Source organism: Xiphophorus couchianus, chromosome 7, assembly GCF_001444195.1.
Source record: "Xiphophorus couchianus chromosome 7, X_couchianus-1.0, whole genome shotgun sequence".
In the NCBI taxonomy this organism is placed as follows: domain Eukaryota; kingdom Metazoa; phylum Chordata; class Actinopteri; order Cyprinodontiformes; family Poeciliidae; genus Xiphophorus; species Xiphophorus couchianus.
The window spans coordinates 14,714,230-14,733,654 of NC_040234.1; the positions used below are offsets into that span (position 1 = coordinate 14,714,230).

The 19,425-nt window shown below is 38.7% G+C and overlaps 1 protein-coding gene across 1 annotated transcript; it reads left to right on the forward strand.

Annotated features, from left to right (window-relative positions):
* The first annotated feature begins 360 nt into the window (after positions 1-360).
* On the forward strand, positions 361-18,738 carry LOC114148804 (protocadherin-17-like). The gene is made up of 4 exons (XM_028024281.1): positions 361-4,073; positions 5,601-5,659; positions 6,123-6,292; positions 16,939-18,738. The coding sequence occupies exons 1-4, from the start codon at positions 1,605-1,607 to the stop codon at positions 17,514-17,516; spliced, it is 3,276 nt and encodes a 1,091-aa protein (XP_027880082.1). The 5' UTR covers positions 361-1,604; the 3' UTR covers positions 17,517-18,738.
* The last annotated feature ends 687 nt before the right edge of the window (positions 18,739-19,425 follow it).

Here is a 19,425-nt window from a genome sequence, read left to right on the forward strand (position 1 = left end):
CAAGATACGAAAAGTTTAAAGTATATGCTGTAGGGTATGCTGCTGTATATATTTAATAAATAATATGAATTGACTTCTGCATACTTTGGAAAGGATGAAGAAGGGACCACTTAAAAGAAGATGATAGTGATGCTGTGGTGACCGGTGGCAACAAGTGACCCCCCCCCCCCCCCCTCCCGCCCTGCCCTACCGAACAAAATTTCTGACCTGGGGCCACATATAGCAACGGACCGTCTCTGTCCCCACTTGTCAAGTTCTTTCTACTCCTGCTACGGCACATTTCAAGAAACCTTTCTCCAATCCCCTCTGGTTCACATCGACACGTATTAGGAGCAACATCCTCCAGCACGTTTCCTCCCTGTGATGCTGCTGTTCGCTGCGCGCACATCAGTAAATGAATCACGTAGCACTAGAACAGCCCTTCTTCATGCGATCTTGCCAGACCCTATCGGAGAAACCCCCCTCAAGGCAAAGATCTGTCACTGCTCACTCATTCGCTGGAAGACGATCAGAAAGTATGTTAAATGCGCCCAGAAACACACGGGAGTGCGTTGCGAGGGCTTCGAGAGGCTTCCGGTCAGATCGGCTCAACACAGTGAGGGGAGCGGGTTTCAACAGTTGACGCGGAGAGGAGAGAAACCTGTGAGCGCAGGAGAAGCGATTAATTTTGATTATCTGAAATCTTCCAGCACCTCTGTGTGGCTCATTTTTTCCTCCCTCTCGTTTTACGGGTCAGTGCTGAAGGGAATTGTCTGGAATGAAGGATGGAAGAGCACCGGGTCCAATTGGACTGGATTATGGGATTACTGGACTGATTATAGGACAATCATCGGGCAAAAGTCGCAGACGCTCTTGAGCACAAAAGGTTGGAACTGGAGTATTTCTCCGCTCTGCATCCTGCTTGTTTTATTTTATTCCACTTTGTGAGCAGACTGTGTATGGGCGACGCGGACCGAACGCGTATGTGCAACAGTGTGCCGCACAGGAGAAAGGGGGAAAGTAACATGCGATGTGAATGGCAAATGCTGCATTTTGAATGGCCATGTCAGTGTTTCGCAGTAGCCTAGGTGTAGATGTCGCATGAGGGCAATGCGCTTTTGCGAGCCGCGCTCTAACCTTCAACCACGAGATTTAAACGCTTTAACCTTGGATGCGGTTGGGAATATGAATACTTTATAGTCATCGATTATTCATCAAGTCCCCCTACACACACATACACACACACGCGCACGCACGCACACACACACACATATTACGTTTCGGGGGGGGAAAAAAACAAAGAGAAACAAAGCATCTCTCTTGTAGTGGTGCCGAATTTGATATTTAATTCATACATCAGGTGTCGTCGAGCGGTCATCTTTGTTTACAGAAAGAGTTCATCCCAGCTACACTGCATCCAAAAAAAGGTCAAGATCCAAATTAAAAAAGGGAGAGCACGGTTCAGAGATCGGTTTAATACCTAATTAGTGTGAGATCAGCGTGAAACCCGTGCCCGGTGCGGGTTAGAGCACTAGGTTTTTTCTCTTTTTTTCTCCTAATCAACAGGTTGAAAGTCAACCAGTTTTTTTTTCAGTCTACCACTGCTGCATATCCACTTAGAAGGGATGCGTCTCTCTGCACCCGTTTTCCTTTTGCTGTGGGTGAAAGCACTCACGTTAAAAAACCTCAATTATTCCGTCCCGGAGGAACAGGGACCTGGAACTGTTATAGGCAATATAGCAAAAGACGGCGGATATGGGACTGTAGAGAGAGGGAAGAAATCCAACTTCAGGGTGCTGGAGAATTCAGCCCCGCATCTGGTGGATGTTGACCCCGAGAGTGGACTAATCTTCACCAAACAAAGGATTGACAGAGAGACGCTATGTAGGCGCAACCCCAAGTGCCAGCTCTCTATGGAGGTGTTCGCAAATGACAAGGAAATTTGCATGATCAAGATTGATATACAGGACATCAATGACAACTCCCCCAGTTTCCCTTCAGATCATGTGAATATTGATATCTCTGAGAATGCAGCTGCTGGGACACGCTTCCCCCTCACTATTGCACATGACTCAGATTCTGGGGAAAATGGGATAAAGACCTATCAGGTTACAAGAGATGACTACAATACCTTTTCTTTGGATTTAAAAGTGAGGGGTGATGGGACTATATACCCAGAACTGGTGGTTCAGAGACCCCTCGATAGGGAGGATCAGAGTCATCACACTCTTCTTCTTACTGCAATCGATGGTGGGGAGTATCCGAGATCGGGCTCCATGCAAATCAACGTCAGAGTGACTGATTCAAATGACAATAGCCCTGTTTTTGAAAAATCTTCCTATGTGCTAGAGATTCCTGAGAATTCTCCCCCTGGAAAAATACTTATAGATCTGAACGCCACTGACCAGGATGAGGGAAGCAACGGGCAGGTGGTCTATTCCTTCACTGGATATGCATCTGAGCGAATACAAGATTTGTTCTCAATAGACCCAAACACTGGCGTCATTAAGGTCCAGGGAGAGATTGACTTTGAGGAGAATCCAATCATAGAGTTTGATGTGCAGGCAAAGGATCTGGGGCCCAATCCGATACCAGGACATTGTAAAATTACTGTGAAAGTACTTGACAAAAATGATAACCTGCCAATAATAAGTTTTGTCTCTGTTCGGCAGGGAGCAATCAGTGAAGCAGCTCCTCCAGAGTCTGTCATAGCACTGGTCAGAGTGACTGATAAAGACTCAGGGCGTAATGGCCAGCTCCAGTGCCGGGTTCTGGGAAATGTCCCCTTCAGACTTCAGGAAAACAATGATAATTTCTACACTCTCCTTACAGACAGACCTCTGGACAGAGAAACGAAAGATGAATATAATGTCACAATTGTTGCAAGAGACAACGGGAACCCATCTTTGAACAACACTAGGTCATTCACTGTGAAAATCTTAGATGAGAACGACAATGCGCCACGCTTCACAAAGACACTCTACTTGCTGCAGGTGCCTGAGAACAACATCCCGGGAGAGTACTTGGGCTCTGTCGTGGCACATGATCCAGATGTAGGTCGTAATGGAACTGTTTCATACTCCATACTGCCATCCCACATTGGAGATGTATCAGTCTACACATACGTGTCTGTTAATCCCACAAACGGAGCAATCTATGCCTCTCGCTCCTTCAACTATGAGCAGACAAAATCCTTTGAGTTCAAGGTTCAAGCAAAAGACAGCGGCTCTCCTCACATGGAGAGCACTTCTACAGTCAGGGTCAATGTCCTTGATGTGAATGACAATCTTCCAGTTATTATTTTACCCCTGCTGCAGAATGATACGGCTGAGATCCCAGTACCTAGAAACGTGGGAATTGGGTACATTATTGCTACAGTAAAAGCAGTGGACCATGACCATGGAGAAAGTGGGCACTTAACCTATGAGATCACAGAGGGAAACGATGACCACCTGTTTGAGATAGACCCAGTGGGAGGAGAGGTCAGAACTGCCCATGCTCTCTGGGAGGAGATTGCCCCAGTGGTTGAGCTGGTGGTGAGAGTAACTGACCATGGCAAACCTCCCTTATCTGCTGTGGCTAAGCTGATCATTAAGGCAAATACGGAAACTACGACAGGAGTGGGTTCCAGCGCGAGTGGGGAACAGCAGCACTGGGACGTGTCCCTGCCCCTCATAGTTACCCTCTGCATTATCTCTGTCATGCTCCTGGCCGTCATGACTGCCATCGCTGTCAAGTCCAAGCATCAAGATAAGGATGCTGGGAATTATAACTGCCGCATGGCTGAATACTCCAATCCTCCGGTGGGGAAGGGAAAAAAGAAAAGGATCAACAAGAGTGACATCATGTTGGTGCAGAGTGAGATGGAGGAGAGGGATTCTGCAAGCCGGATGAATGTTGTCAGCAGCCCATCCTTGATCACTTCACCCATATGCTTCGACTACCAGAGCCCGCTGCCGCTCACACTACCCAGGTCAGAGGTCATGTACCTGAAAACCACCCCAAACAGCCTCACTGTGCCCAGGTCGGGGTGCCACTCCAGTTTTGCTGGGCTAAACACAGAAACTCAAGCGAATAGGATGTCAGTGATACAGGTAAGAAGGATTCTTAATTTTATTCATTTACTATTACTCTCTTATCTGCACCTACTGCTTTGCCTTACAAACTGGACAAAAGTGTATGAAAAGGAGAAAACTGGCACACAGAGCAGATATCATTACATTGATTTTCCTTCTTTTCTCTGTTTTGAGACTTAACTTATACTCTCCGCATGCAAAGCATGATATGGCAACCTCCTGTTGAACCGTAATCATGCATTTTAAAAGGCTTTGTACAAAAGGAAGGTTTTTCTTTTTCTCTTTCTCTTTCTGTATTTGAAAATCATTTTCAAATTGCTCCATTTTAAGTCTTTTCCTGCAGAATGGCACAGTTGGTCTCCGTAATTTGAGAGTCCTCGCGGTTAGACATGCAAACAGTGTGAGTCTTGAGCAAGGCCGCTGCAACCCTGCCAGAATCGCTGCTGTAGAGAGCGAAAACAAAAACTAGCCTGAAATGTGGGATTGGACAGGTGTTTGAGCAGCTTGTCCGATCACATTACCAAACCGATGTGTAGCAGACAGAGAGAGATGCACACAGCATAACCTTACAATCACATTTTTTGCCCCCCTTGGAAATGTGGGCCAGATCCACCCATCCACATCCAGGATTGGCACAGTGGTGCCATTAATAGGTTCCAGCCTTGCCTTGTAGAGATGGCAGGGTTTGAACACCCGAGCCAGCTAACATGCTAATTTGACAGCATGGGCTTGTAGGGCTTTTTAGCACTGCAGAATTATCTGATGTAAACGATGTAAATATTCAGGACAGTCTCATTCGGAGATTATAACACAGATGACAAGGCTTGGCACTGTCACCAGTCACTAGGGTATGTGGGTGTGATCAACACAAACACACTACTTTGAGAAGAGAGGGGGAAGGCTCCTGATGACAGTGGCAAATGCTGAACTCTTTGCCTTGCCAAGGAAAATACATGGTCACAATGGAAATTTGCTATTCCTCAGCAATTCTCCCTGGCTTGTTTTTGAGTTTGTTTAGTGATATCATCATGGATTTCTTGAAAAATTATAGAAAAATGTTAAATTGTATTTTTAGTGACAGCAACAAGGGAGGCCTAGAGGACAAAATTATAAATCTGCTGCCACCCCCAGTGAAGTAATCTTATTTTACATTAATTTTTTGGAGTATTTCAACAGAGCATGCATCTTGCAGTTCACTGACAAAATTCAGTAATTTGGAGTATTTATTTATTTACTAAACTTTGTCATTTGTTTTTTGTTTGTTATATCATTCCTGTCATCCTTGCCCTCTGTGGCATGTATAGCAAAATTATTGTAAAACTCTTGATTTTTTGTGCCCCAGCCAAGGATTGTCAAAAATGAATAGGCAAATAAGTACAAAGATATAACAAAAATAATATATTTGCAATGGCCACCACATGGACACTCTTTTCAAAGTTATGCCCCTGGTTGATTTATGCTACGGTATTTTGTGTGTGTGTGCTTATTGTTAAAAATAATCCTAAATGTTGAATGCACATTAACATTTTCCCTTTTCCCTTCCAGACTGAAAATTTCTCATCAGAGCCCAATTATTCTGGCAGCAGGCAGCCATTTGTTCAAAGGTAAGAAAAATATTCACAGGGGTTCCACAAGTGTGGAATTTAAGTATGTTTCAGATCTGTCTAAGTTCAAAAAATGTTTGAAAAAAAATTGATGTTTCCGTATGTATCGTATTTCCAACTTTATGCTCTTTCACGTTTTCTAAAAGTTGTGTCCATCCATCCATCCATCCATCCATCCATCCATCCATCCATCCATCCATCCATATTCCTTACAGGTTTCATATGTAAAGCCAGAAATGTCCATTGTGAATTTTACATTTATGCTTTAAAAATAGATGAGTAAAAAAACATAGAACTCTGTCAATTTCAGTCCAGAAAAGCATGAAATTTCCACATGAAAATATGTGGAAACGGTGTACTGCTATGCTCCCAGACTCTACCTATCAGAGTGTGTTGATACTCACTTACAAGTTATGACAACTTATGCTTAATTTTGCTCCTCTCTGTCTGTTCCATTCTGCAGCTCAACATTTAAGGATGCAGAACGAGCAAGTCTCAGAGACAGTGGCCATGGTGATAGTGACCAGGCTGATAGTGACCAGGATACTAATAAAGGCTCACACTGCGACACATCTGCCAGGGAGGCCCTCAAGATGAAAGCGGCAGCAGTTAATGGCCAGCCTTTTGAGAAGGGTGAGTGGACATCTTCAAGATGCCTAACTGACTCTTGTAGCAGACATTGTTTGTACTTAATGCAACAAGAACCTTCAGTTTTGCTGGTGTTTAACTAGAGCTCTACAACTGCTTCAGGGTGTAGAAGCCAGTGCAAAAAGACATCCTCCCTCAACATTATTGGAAGCTGTAGGTGCAGCAGGATACTTTGTTCCAGTTTACATTGCAGACAGCCTGAGATATGTCTCAAAAATGACACGAAGGCACCGGAGTGAAAGGTAGATAGAGAGTTTAAAGGGATGAAAGAGTCTTGAACGTAGAATTTTTCATACGTCTTCAGTCTGATTTAACCATCAAACGGACTCGTGCACAGAAAACTGTACCTCTGTCTGTGTCTCTTTTCTTTTATATCATGTCATTTTTGTGAAGGTAGATTTGTTGCATGCATGTCTCAGAAAGCATGACAGACACTTGCAAAGCAAAATGACAGATACATCGAGTGCAACTTGACAGATTGTTTGCACCTTTTGCTTGGATAGATTTCCTCAGTTATTAGTTTTGCTGTGGTTTTGAGAGAGGGCGCTCGCTTTATGACTGAAAATAGAATTGTTAAATTTTATTTTGCAAATCCAAAATGATCCAGACTGCCAGGAGGATAATCTCAGATGACTGTCAGGCTCATGGCAACCTGGCTGACCTGGAAGAGACTGATATATTTAGCTTTTGTGGATATAAACTCGAAAACATGAAAGCAAACGCTCGCTGGTGAGATAAAAGATAATGGGTGGGGGACTTGAAGTGAAGTGGCGATGTTTTTCATTTCCTCGTCTGCTCCTCAGAGGAGGAACGGCTGTGGTCATCATGTCCCTATGCAGCACTTTCCACACCATTTACATTGCTATGAACTGTTTGTTTGCAGCATGCTCAGGAGGGCAGAGATGGAGGCGCTCTAGTGGCTGGCAGAGGAGATGTGTGAATCTCTCCCTGTCTGTCTCACTTTTATGTATGTGTGATCTGGTGGTTGCGTGTGTTCTGAGAGGAATTATGGCAGACCAAACTTAACTCCGTGGGAGGTGTAAATTCAATCACTTCACTTTCCACTCCCCAACCCCCCAATTTGATTCAGCCGAAGTTCTGATGCCAGTCATATGGAGATATATCAAAAGAGACGTTTTGTACATATGAAACTAGTGCAGCGCTGATGCTGCTTGACTGCAGTGGCAGTTCATTTATAGACCTGGGTTTGTAAGATAAGAGAAATCCAATCAAGTAGGGAAATGCTTTTAATATCAGTATGTTTGCTAATGTCTTTCCCGTTCCTAAGTGAGAGATGTAGTTAGAAAGAAAACCAATGATTAGATTAAATTAGGTTTTTCTTTGATAGGGCTGGTCAGCTGAGCATTAAACAGATAGTTGGACATTTTTGAAGTGAAGCATTATGCAGTTGAAATGCACCAAAAAAAGGGACTGATGACCAGAATTGGCCGATTTTCTTCTTATGAGGAGATCATTGCCTCATTACTTCAACTGTCCAACCCATCCGTTTTGAGATGGAAATATTGTTGCAGCAATTATTATTGTTACTGTAATTATTATTGTAATAACATTACTTGTAATATCATAATTGCAAATTATTTGGCAGTATATCTTAGGTGTAATGGACTGCATTGTATTTTTTTTAATGTATTTGATCAGCTGTATGGAATTTGACTGATCCTAATTCAAACAACTCATATATATTTTTAGCAGCTGTTATGCTAACGGTCGCTAAGGTGATGCAAACATAATAGAAAAGTCATATAAATGCTGATTAATTGTCTTGAAAATACCATCATTGCAGTTTTCAGCCATAGCATATTGTTCGATTTTAGAATGCACCATAAATGCTACCCGGTTTTATTGATTACACCCTTCAGTGTAGAAGTTGTTACTGTAGAAAGATAACTTTTTTTTTTTCTATCGAGGCGTGTTGGTGGTTCATTCTGCCACAACAGAGAGATGAACTTCCTGCATTGCTCTGTTTTATCCTTTCTCTCTCAAAAATGGATTGGAAAATGCTGTCAGCCTTATTTGTTTTCTTCTAGTGTTGTAAAAATAAAAAAGCAAAAATAAAAAACAAAGTACTGCATTGCTACAGTTTTTGACCATACATTCAACTGTATTAATTTACAAGATGAATAATTAGATAAATAATTGAATATTTGTATTGGTCTCAATGTTTAAAAACAGTTCTAGATTTGGTATCGGTCACTATGTGTACGGTACTATCCATAAGAGTAGCTCTACTCAGTCAAATTCTATGCTTTTTTAAAATTTATTTTACATTATATTTAGAATTTCTAATTGCACTTTCTGAACCATTTGAAAGGCTTGTTGCGGTTTATTTTGTACATGTTTGAGCAAGGTAGTCAACCTATTGTTTTTGTCAGTTTCAGTTTCTTTATTATTTATTTTACATTGGCTGTTTTACCCACAATTGCACTGACTATTGACCAGATTTAGTGTGGTGTAAATAGGTAAAATGGCTTGTCTTAACTTTACAAACAAGACATTGTTAATACAAACTTTTCTGTCATTAATTATTTATGATTGTAATTTTACAGATTGTATATACATGAAATATTGAGAGAAGTTGCACCAAACCACTCCTATTTTAGTCAAAGCCAAAATGATATGGTTGTAATTTTCTTTTTCAATAGCAGAGGTTAAAAGTAAAATCTAAAAATAAACATAGATAATGAAGTAACTGTAGTTCAATCTGGAGAGACTCAGACGGAGAAAAGAAGACAATTAGAAGAGTTTATTGACATACAGAAATTAAAGTCTTTGGCGCTCGTGCCCCGGCTGGAGATATTGATTATCGCAACGTTTGTGATAAGCTTCAGATGAGCATTCCCGATGCTGATAGGAACGTGTTTTTATTATTGTAATGATTTGAAATAAGTTCAACTGCTTTAAATATCTGGACAAAACATAAAGTAAACATTCCTCTTCAATTTGGGGTTTGTAGCACAGTAGAGTCGCACATATTGTAAATTATGCCTGCCAGGAATGACTCTCTTCAACTGGCGAAGTGAGAAGTGCAGCAGAGCAGAGCAGAGACACATATAGGGTAAATCTGGGGTAGGATGCTCACTCTGCAGACAAAAGCTCTGTTCACTAATAGTTGTCTTCTGTACGACACATGTATTAATATTTATATATTTGAAACATTTGTTTATGTATTATTTAAAACAGGAGAATTCATACAGTGTTTTATTTAAATGTGCTACTATTTTTTAGAAATGTTAAGTTTCTATGTAAAATCAATCAAAAAGCTGCAGCCCAATAAGCCAATAATGACATCAGTATCAACTCCAATAATGATACTAAACTGGATCACTGCTACCTGTAACTTTAATCATGTTGTCTTTGTTGTAAAATAGGGTTAAATCAGGTCTAACTTTAGTTGGTTTAGTTGTGTAACAGCAAGAGCTTTCTCTCTCAGTCAAACATATTGTAATGTAGTTTATCTTTCTAGTGTGAAAAGTTAATGACTATTCACCATAGAAATGTTACTTAAGACTTATGTTTATGTGAACTTAGTAAATGAGTTATTGAACAATTTAACACATCAGAGTGAATTACAGATCACAGAATTAAAAAAGGCATTAGTGTAATCTGTCTTTCAAAGGAGCCAAGTAGATGTGCTGCATCTTTTTATTTGTCTTTTATTTTATTTGTAGAAATACTTCTTTCTTATAAATTTACCCTCCCATAATCTCATTATATTTTTCAATGATTTAGAGAGAAAGAAACCGCTCAGTGACATGTTTTTCTTTACAATAAACATTTTTTTAAGTTTATCTATAAGTTTTTGTTTATGATGGAGAAATTAGTATTGGCTAAATTCAGTATCAGCAAGTCAGAAACAAAATTGAGTGATGGAAATTGGCCTAAAAATCTCTGATCGGTGCATCTCTAGAAGTAGTTTCCTTACTTGTTGTCAAACCATGTCATATCACACACATCACAGAAAAGTAAATAAATCTTCAAAATCAGTGGACAACTAATATGTAAGTATAACTGATAACTTCAAAAACATCACTTTGAAATTTCAAACTATCCCTTTAAATGGTGTCAGTGTCTGCAAGACAGCAAGATGGAAGATCCACATTATGCATTTTTCCCACAGAATTGATCATACAAAACATCACCCACCTACCTACACACTGGCTGACTATCTTACCCACAAATACAGGTACATTTATTGAACAACAAAGCTACTATTTTTGCAGATTTAGACAAGATAACGCTATTATCCAAAATGGAGATTTTTTTTGTTCCAAATGCACCAACACAAAAGCTGGTAGGTTAAGTAGCGTTGCTTTTATGTCTTTACCTTTTACCATCCCTCTAGTCTCCTGGCTGCTTTGATACAGGTAATATATGCACCTGTGCAGCTTCCACTATCATGCACTCTGAATATTTATTCACTCTCACAGACACCAGATGCACAGTGGGTATGTTGCTAGGCTTTCTCTGATTCTATTTATAATAGGCAAGCAAGTTTCTTTTGTTTTTGTGAACCTGTCTTTTTGTTTTGTTTACAGTTATGTGTAATATCACAGCTATTTGTCATTTATTTTTGTAGTGATATGGCTAGATGAGATCACAGACCCATTGTAATGCTATGGCTTCCTTAGAGGCGTTGTGACTTAACATGAAAGAGAAATATGAAGCTAATTATGGGCTAAACAAATGAAAGGATTCCAATTTTACTTTTGAATAGTTTAGCATCATTATCATAGTTTATTTTTGACAGTGCTTTACAAAGTGCAAGTATGTTATCCGTTTTAAATAATAGTTAATAAAGAATATTATGTGAACTGCTACTAATATTGAGTACCTTTTAGGTAAAAATGTCGCACTGTGAATACTTCTGCTTATGCAGCGAGGCATATCACTACAAAAATTGAATGCTTTTCACTCTGTTGTTGCTTTACCTTCAGAGCTTATGCATCCCTTTGCATCAGCATCATCTGCAGGCTCCTCTGCAGATAGGTAGCATAGAAATTAATTCAGTACCTGCCTACTTCTCTCTGCTCCTTTCTTATTAGGTTTGCTTCGTATAGCATTGCTTAAGGAATAGCAGTCTTCACTTTGCAAGTAAGAAAAGGATTGAAAACCCAAATGAACACAGAGTAATGCATTGGATCTGTTCTGTGTTTCTTGTCAAATAATTTCAGTTAGCTGTCCTAGTAAAAGTAAATGTATAATGAAATTAAGGTTTTAACTAATAGCAATATTGTTGGCATAGCTTATTTTAAATCAGAATAAAATATGAGCACAAATAATTTGCAACATCAAAGAAAAAGTTTTTCTCTACACAGAGAAAAATTAGATTTGTTTAGCAGATCTAAGAGTAAAGATGACTTGAAAGATTTAAGTTTAGCTTAATTATAAATAACTCCCCTCGGTAAACAGCCAACAGTGCTAATAGGAGAGTACAAGCTTTGTGGTTTTGGGGTTTATCTCTTCTGAAAGATAGCATAAATATTTAGTATTTGAACTATGGTTCTTAAGCCTCAAGATTTATATATTAACTTTACTTTTTAGATTTAACTGCTAACTGGCTACAACTTTTCAATTACTAAGTTTTCCCATCTGTTATACATACTCCAACTAAATATCTGTTTCCTTTAACTGAAAAGATTCTTATCAAAAGTAAATCATAGTATTACAAATAACTTGAAATTAGCATTGGAAAACTCAAGAAAACGTTTGTTGTTGGGTTATATTTCTTGTTGGTGAATGAATGTAATTTTATAATATTTAATAAATGATATCCCTACATATAGAACCAGTGAAGCAGATTTTCTAATCATGTTTCTTTTTATATATCTATGTTGATTTAAAAAAAATCACCCTGGTTTTGATCCAAGTCATTAAATATTAGGGATTTTTAGATAGAGCCCACGCAATAAAGTTACTACATTAATGAAGTCAGTGCATAAATTGAAGTATGTGTTTAAATTTTGTTCCAACTAAAGGTACTGCTGGTCAGCAAACATAAAACTTCTTAGAAAACTAATTTCTAAGCACTTAGAAATATATATATTTTTTTGTTTTTTAGGAAAAGGACAGTATGAGGAAAAGTTGTCTAAATTTCTTCCAAACAAAAAGCCTTGATATAGTTGTATCTAACTCAAAATATATTACTATAGTCAAACTTTAAAAACCATCCAAATTAAAAACATGTAGAGCGAACAAAATGTAATCATCTTTTCCACCAACATTTAAAATTATTAAGAGCTCAGATGCTAAATTAACAACACAATTTAGCTTTGTCCGGAGTAGCATAATTAACAGTTTCATCGCACCCTGTGGCTATGTGTGGGTGCGCTTGTGTAGGTGTTAATACACTTGAGCCGCAGAATGTGATAGTTGTGGCATGTACTTTGGAAAAGAGCTTGTTTGATACAATGGTGCTCATTTCCACAACTCTCAGGACTTCTGGCATACATGTTCTCTTGGTTTTGTTTGTCCTTCAGCAAAACTTGTGGAGGCTGTTGTATGATAAAAGCTATACTATCGCCTTCAAAAGGAGGATCATCCCACATTTTTCCCCCCCATCATGTGAAGCTTTCTCTTGTTCAAGGCTCATCCTCATCAGAGCCAGGTTTCAAAATGAAATGAAGTGCCTCATTTAGTCAGCCACTTGCTTGAGGGACTTTGATAATACAAAATGGTATGTGAGCAAGACAAAAAAGGAGCTGATCAAAGTGACATTAAACCATGAATAAAATATTGTAGGTATTTATATTAAATGTATTTGAAGAAAGAAGATTAATGGATAGCAAAGTGTAACAAATGTTACAATTTATTCCACAGTTTGTCAATAATTGATTCTTGTATGGCAATCTATCAACATTAAAAATAAGCTAAGCACTAATTTTGTGTTTTCTTTCATTTTGGAAAGAAAAGCCCATGCTTGACCAAATTCTAACAAATTTGTTGATCTCTGCTTAAAATTATGTTTGTGGTGAAAAGTTCCTGCAGTGTTGCTTCATGCCCTTACATGCAAAACACCTCAGTGCATTATTGTCAAATTAATTTTGATAGCTGAACAAAATGGTCACAGAAAAGGGGAAGAAAAATGACAACACTCTCTACACCATAACACCATGGAAATTGGCTTTTTTGTATGTGTTGCTCTCTGTCTGCTTATTTAATGCCTCTAGGATTAGGTGACGTGTGAAACTTACAAAAGGGAGTTATGGTACAGGCATATAATCTCAACATTTTCTCTGTTTTTTTTTTTTACAGTGATTAATACAGTATATCTATATGTTATTGGAATTGGCAGCATTTGGTAATCAAGTAAGCATTTCTACAGTCATAGGTTAACTGTGCATTATTTGACTCACAAATATGTTGATGCTGTAAAAAGTTTATTTATTTATTAGTTTATCTGAATAAATGAAATCCTGTATTTTAAGAATGCTTTGCATATATCACCTTTCATATTTATTGGCACAGATAGTAATGATCTGTAAATTAAAATAAATTTATCTTTTATACTAGTTGCATAATTTGACATTTAAAAACTCAGACCCTATTGAGTTTATTAAATGAAAGAACAACAAAAACACACTCTACCACTAACAGGTGGTTGAGCATTTTGTATTTTTAAAAAACTCTTTTTTACAAATAAGTATATGTTTTATGTATATTATATATGCATATAAAATAGTTTAGTTTTTAAACTTACGGTATTTTAAGTTTAGCAATTATTTTCTGAAATTGGGTAGACAGAAATTCATTAATTAAACTTCATAAAACCCTGCACTAAAAGGTAAAATAAAAGAATTCTGCACAATTCTTTGATTTCAAAACAATTTGGAAATGGTGAAGGCACAAACTAATGACTGTGTGTGGCATTAAATTATTTTCAAAATCATATTTTGATGCGATACCTTTTCATTGTGGCAACATGCCCAGGGTGTGGGCTACTCTTTCTCTTGCCAAATGTCAGCTGGGATTGGCTCCAATGCCGCCCCGCAGCAACTGCATCCCCAGAAAGAGGGTACAACAGATGAATGGAAAATTATTTTCCTTCTTCTAAATTTGATGTTTTATTTTACTTAAGATAGCTCTCAAACTACTTGACAGCAGGATGTACAAAAAATAACCAGCAATTAGAAATAAAAGCTGTTGGACAAAAGAATAATCTGACTGGTAAACAAAAGACAAGGAATTAAGTTCCTGCAAATATTCTGGATCTACCAAGGCTGCAGACAGAAAAGGCTGATATTTAGAGACCATAAAAATACAATTGAGACCATCTGGTGTATAAAGGAACGAGTGACAGGATTGATTCTGTGTGCCTGATTGGGTTTTCTCTGCCTTTGTACTGACAGGTATGTACTGACCTGTGAGTGTCTGTGTGGTCATTCATAACCGCTCATAGTTGAGTGGAAAAAGCTGTTCACTCTTCATCCTCAATGAACATCCTCTTGACTGCACAACAGAGGACTCATGAGCAACTCTCTTCGTTCCAGCCAATAGGACATGATGCTGCTGGATAACAGATCTTTATATAAAATTTTTGTTTCATGTTTGTTGTTTTTGTGTGGGTGTGTGTGTTTGTTGAAATGACGTAAAAAGAATCACTTTTGAATGTGTTCCAGAATTCATTTTGCTAATAGTTACACAGTATGCACATACTGCAGATGTTGCGATCTGTTTTGTTGTCCCTGATGTGATCAAAGTGAGTTACGAATAGGCATTTGCCGAGTCCCAGTTCAAAACTTCATTAAAAACTCTTAAAACTCAGCAGCTTTAGTGAGCAATAGTATATTTCATCGTTATCACATTAGTATTGTGATTGCATTTAACTTAATCCACTCACTCACTGCAGTCTCTTTTATTCGTTTTTCTGAACAGTGACAAGTATTTTGTCTCAACTAAAGATTCTGCAGGACAGTCTTATGTTTCTAAAGATGTATTAGACTTCACACATGCAACACCAGTTCTAAATGTACTCCCATTTTACTCATGCCAATGAGGTTTTCATGCAGTGTAGACTAACAGCATCAGGCTTATTCTGTTTTGATATGACTCATTGATATTTCAGTTTGTAACAGATTTCACGGTAGCTACAAATAATCTCGTTCACACAAAAATGGCGAAAAAGTTGTATTTCTGCTATGATAGTTCAGAACTGAAGAAGTAAACAGACATTTATGTAAAATTAATCCATCACGCCGGCCTTCGTTATTTTGGCTCTGAATCCTGTCATCTGGTCTGTCGGTGTCAGTTCTCATAAGCAACATGTTCTGCATTGATGCAAAATTGTTCAAAGTGCTGCAGCGCACGCAACCAAGGTCTCATTCAGGCTACTATTTGCAAGATTTACAAAATAAGCCAGGGATGTGGTCTCTTCCATTACTGTTCAAAAATGTTTCTTCTACACTTAAAATACTCATCATATACATTTTAGTTGTGGCTGGCAAATGACCTTTAGGTTCAGTGTGTGCTGGAGTGTGTGCATTAATTTCACCAGTCAAAATGGTAAATGGACTGAACTCGTATAGCAATTATTTTATTGATTAAACACCAAAGAAAATGAATCTTCAAAGTGATAACTCCAAAAGCAATATAAGTGGTTCTGTTGGAGTTTGTAAACAAAAATGAAATACCTTCATTTTTGGAGACAAATTCTGTGGTCTGATGAGACTAAAACTGAAATCTTTGGTCATAATGACCAGTAACACACTCAGAGGAAAAAGGGATGGAGCCTGATCATATGTAGGAGCTAAATTAATTTTAAAATGGCTTAAGGACAACAAAGTCAGCGCTTTGTTGTCACAAAATCTTGACAAAGTTGTGAAGAAAGTGCCAAGGGTTGCAGCCTGCAAACCTCTGTTACACCAGTTCTGTCAGTAATGAGCCAAACTTTCACCAAATGATTGTGAGAAACTTGTGGAAGATTTCTGTCAAGTGGTGAAGTAATGTATGACAACTTCTGATTTAAAAAGAAATACATGTGAAATAGAACCTTGGCAAGAACACGCAAGTTACTGCTTTATGCTGCAAGTGATGAAAAACTCAAAAACTGTTACAAAAAAATTACCATGAGAGACTGGTGGGTGAAACTTGGACGACTGTATGAACATCATGACAAACACATAGCATCCTAACTACTGAGACTGACACTTACTTCCAGTCAGGACCTGCAGGTTAAACTGAAATTACTCTTTCTTTTTAAATCAGTTTTGATGGAAATGTAAATTGAAAACATCTTCTGCACCAGATGATATTTTCCATGAAAACACCTACACAGATTGTTGATAATACCAGGGGGGGAAATGTGTCGTAAGTTGTTCAAATCAGTATTTTCTCTAATTTATCAAAAACAAAAAAATTAAAATATCTTAGAATAGTCTAGCTGTTGCTTTAGACTGCATAATGGGATTTTATTCTGGAAATCACTGTGACACATGCAATATTACATGTCAGCAGCGATGCTGTTAGTTGGAGTTAAGAATAATGTTAGAAATTGTGTTTGTTTGCTGTGTTTTAGCATTGCTGCTCATCCTTCAAAATGTCATCTACATTTTCCTGTGGGTTGTTTATTCATACCGCAGCAGGCTCCAATAACAAATGTTTAACTGTTTTTGCAGAGCAAGACAAATCAGTCCACTGCACCGATGAATGTCGTGCACTGGGACACTCTGACAGATGCTGGATGCCAAAGTTACGGGTAGGAAGCCAAGCAGACAGCGCAGATAATCGCACCAACCTTTTCATCCCTGTGGGAATGGATGCCATGGTAGAGACAGAGATTTATGGCACCATCAGCTGCAGCAGCAGAAAAACCCTCACCACGTTTGGAAAAGAACAGCGGGACAGTACAATCCTCGTGGCCAATGTTAAACCTTACTTAAAATCGCAGCGTGCGCTAAGCCCGCCACTCCAAGAGAGTCCATCTGCGTCCAGCAGCCCCACCAAGAGCGGCGCGCCCCCGGACTTGGCCAGCCGAGAGCCCAACGAAGAGAGGGACGGGGGATCAGACAGCAGTGCCTATGGCCCTCCAGATGGCCAGTGCTCCCCGCTGCACACTGAGCTGGAGGAGCCCTCCTACCTGACCTGTGAGCTCAGGCCTAAGTCTCTGTCAAGCTGTCTCATTCACAGCTCTGTCATCAGTCAAGAGTATGGGGGGTCGGATTGTGCTCCCGACCAGAGGGACTCTGGCAACTGACAGGTGAGGTGACGGCACTCTCCAGCTCCCTCTCACCTGCCAGGGGTGTGATGATGATGATGGTACCCCGAATCGATGACCAGGAGTTGATTTATTTTGACCCACAGAGATGTTCAAACGCATTGTATAACCAAAAACCATCTGCTTTCTATGTTTTATGTTCTGTTTGTTTATTTCTTTTTTACTTTTTTAGTTTGTGACTTGTGTTTAGGTGAAATATGTGTCCTTGACTGGTGTGAAAGTTTTGGGTGGGATATCGGGGTGGTGGGGATCAGTGCTTACCTAACTTCAAACGTTTTCATGGTGTACTGTACATGTCAATTTAGATGTCTGTATTTTACACATTTCCAGCTCCAATTTTGTGAGGCTATTGAACAAACTGCTACTGTTACGCTACGAGTCCTGTCTGCTTTTGTACAGTGAAGCTTTCTGTCTCCATTTAGTGTATAAGGACCATTACTTTGAAAATCACAAAGGAGCCGAAATACATATCAAGTGACGTTACATTCAAAAAAAGTGAAGTGTCTTATGAACTGTTAATGGTGGTGCAACAGGGAATGTCCCTTTTCATAAAAACCATTTAAAGTTCCTATAAAAAACAAACATTTTTTTAAGAATGTATTTGTAATTTTATTGTCATCCTCTGCAGTTTATGTGGAAATAAGCTGTGCTTTATGTGGGCTACTGTACTCGTTGTGTACTTTATTAAATTTGTATACACTGTGCGAATGAAGGGCAGTTTTTTTTTTTTTTTCACTGGCACAACTTCTGAAGCTGTTGCGGTTTATGTGGAAGAACTGGAGTTTTGTCTTTTAAATGTTCTTTTGTGTGTTCATGACAGATAGCACTAGTGACACTGCAATAGGCATGGGCCAGCTACCCAGAAGAAAAAAGAACGCCACCTACAATTCTTACGGTGTAAAAGTACTTTAACTAAGAGACCGTGAAAAGAGAGTGCCACATAGAGCAAAATGACAACTTTGTGTTTCTCCATTACCTGCTGTTGCACTGATGGTCAGCTGGCTAAGTGAGGATTGCTGTTCTTTTTTTCCCCTTCAAACAAAATAAAAGAATTTGTATGTTTAAAACAATTAGTTTTTACTTTTGAACGCTACTGCTACATTTAGCAGGTGTTTCTTCTATAGTTTTGCTATAATTTTGCTTAAGTCTATGTATCAAAGTAGAAAAAAAAAACTAATAAATGGATTTGATATCATCGTTATACCTGTAAAAATCAATCATTAACCTTACCTATATATTGTGTACTTGTGTAATTCAGAGCAACTTCTGGAGAAAGCAACATCATTTTACACAGCTATTTTATATTTAAGAAGGTCGAATAAAACCAGGCACTGTGGGTTAGTTCACCCCACAGAATATTAGTTGACACCCTCTGCTAAGAGCTTTTTCTTAAAAGTATGCATCACATCAATGGACGTGTTTGTGCTATTTTCAAAATCACTGTCGTCACGGCTGCAGTCAGTAAATGCCCACGAAGTTTGCTGAAATATAAATGTGTCTGACAAACGGTGACACGCGGCTCCAGCTTTAGCTCCGACGACAAGTTACAAGCGAGGACTGTTTCAGTGAATTCTTTGATTAAAGTAAATTAAACTTTAATGATTCTCATGGGGGAAAATAGGTCACCTTGGCAGCAAAAAGGACTGAACAAACAGAGGATTAAAGGTTATGACAAGCATGTGCAAAAAAAAAAAAGAAAAGAAAAAGGAAAAGAATGATATAGTAAATAAAAAGGAAGCTTCCTCAGAAGGCTTTGAAATGCTGCATCTTTACTGAGTTGATGAAATGTCTATCATTTGCCGTCTACCTCATTAGATTTGCGAGAGTGCAAATTTGCTGTTTGTATGCATTGTGCACTATTTACCATTCAATCAAATGCAGATAAGGG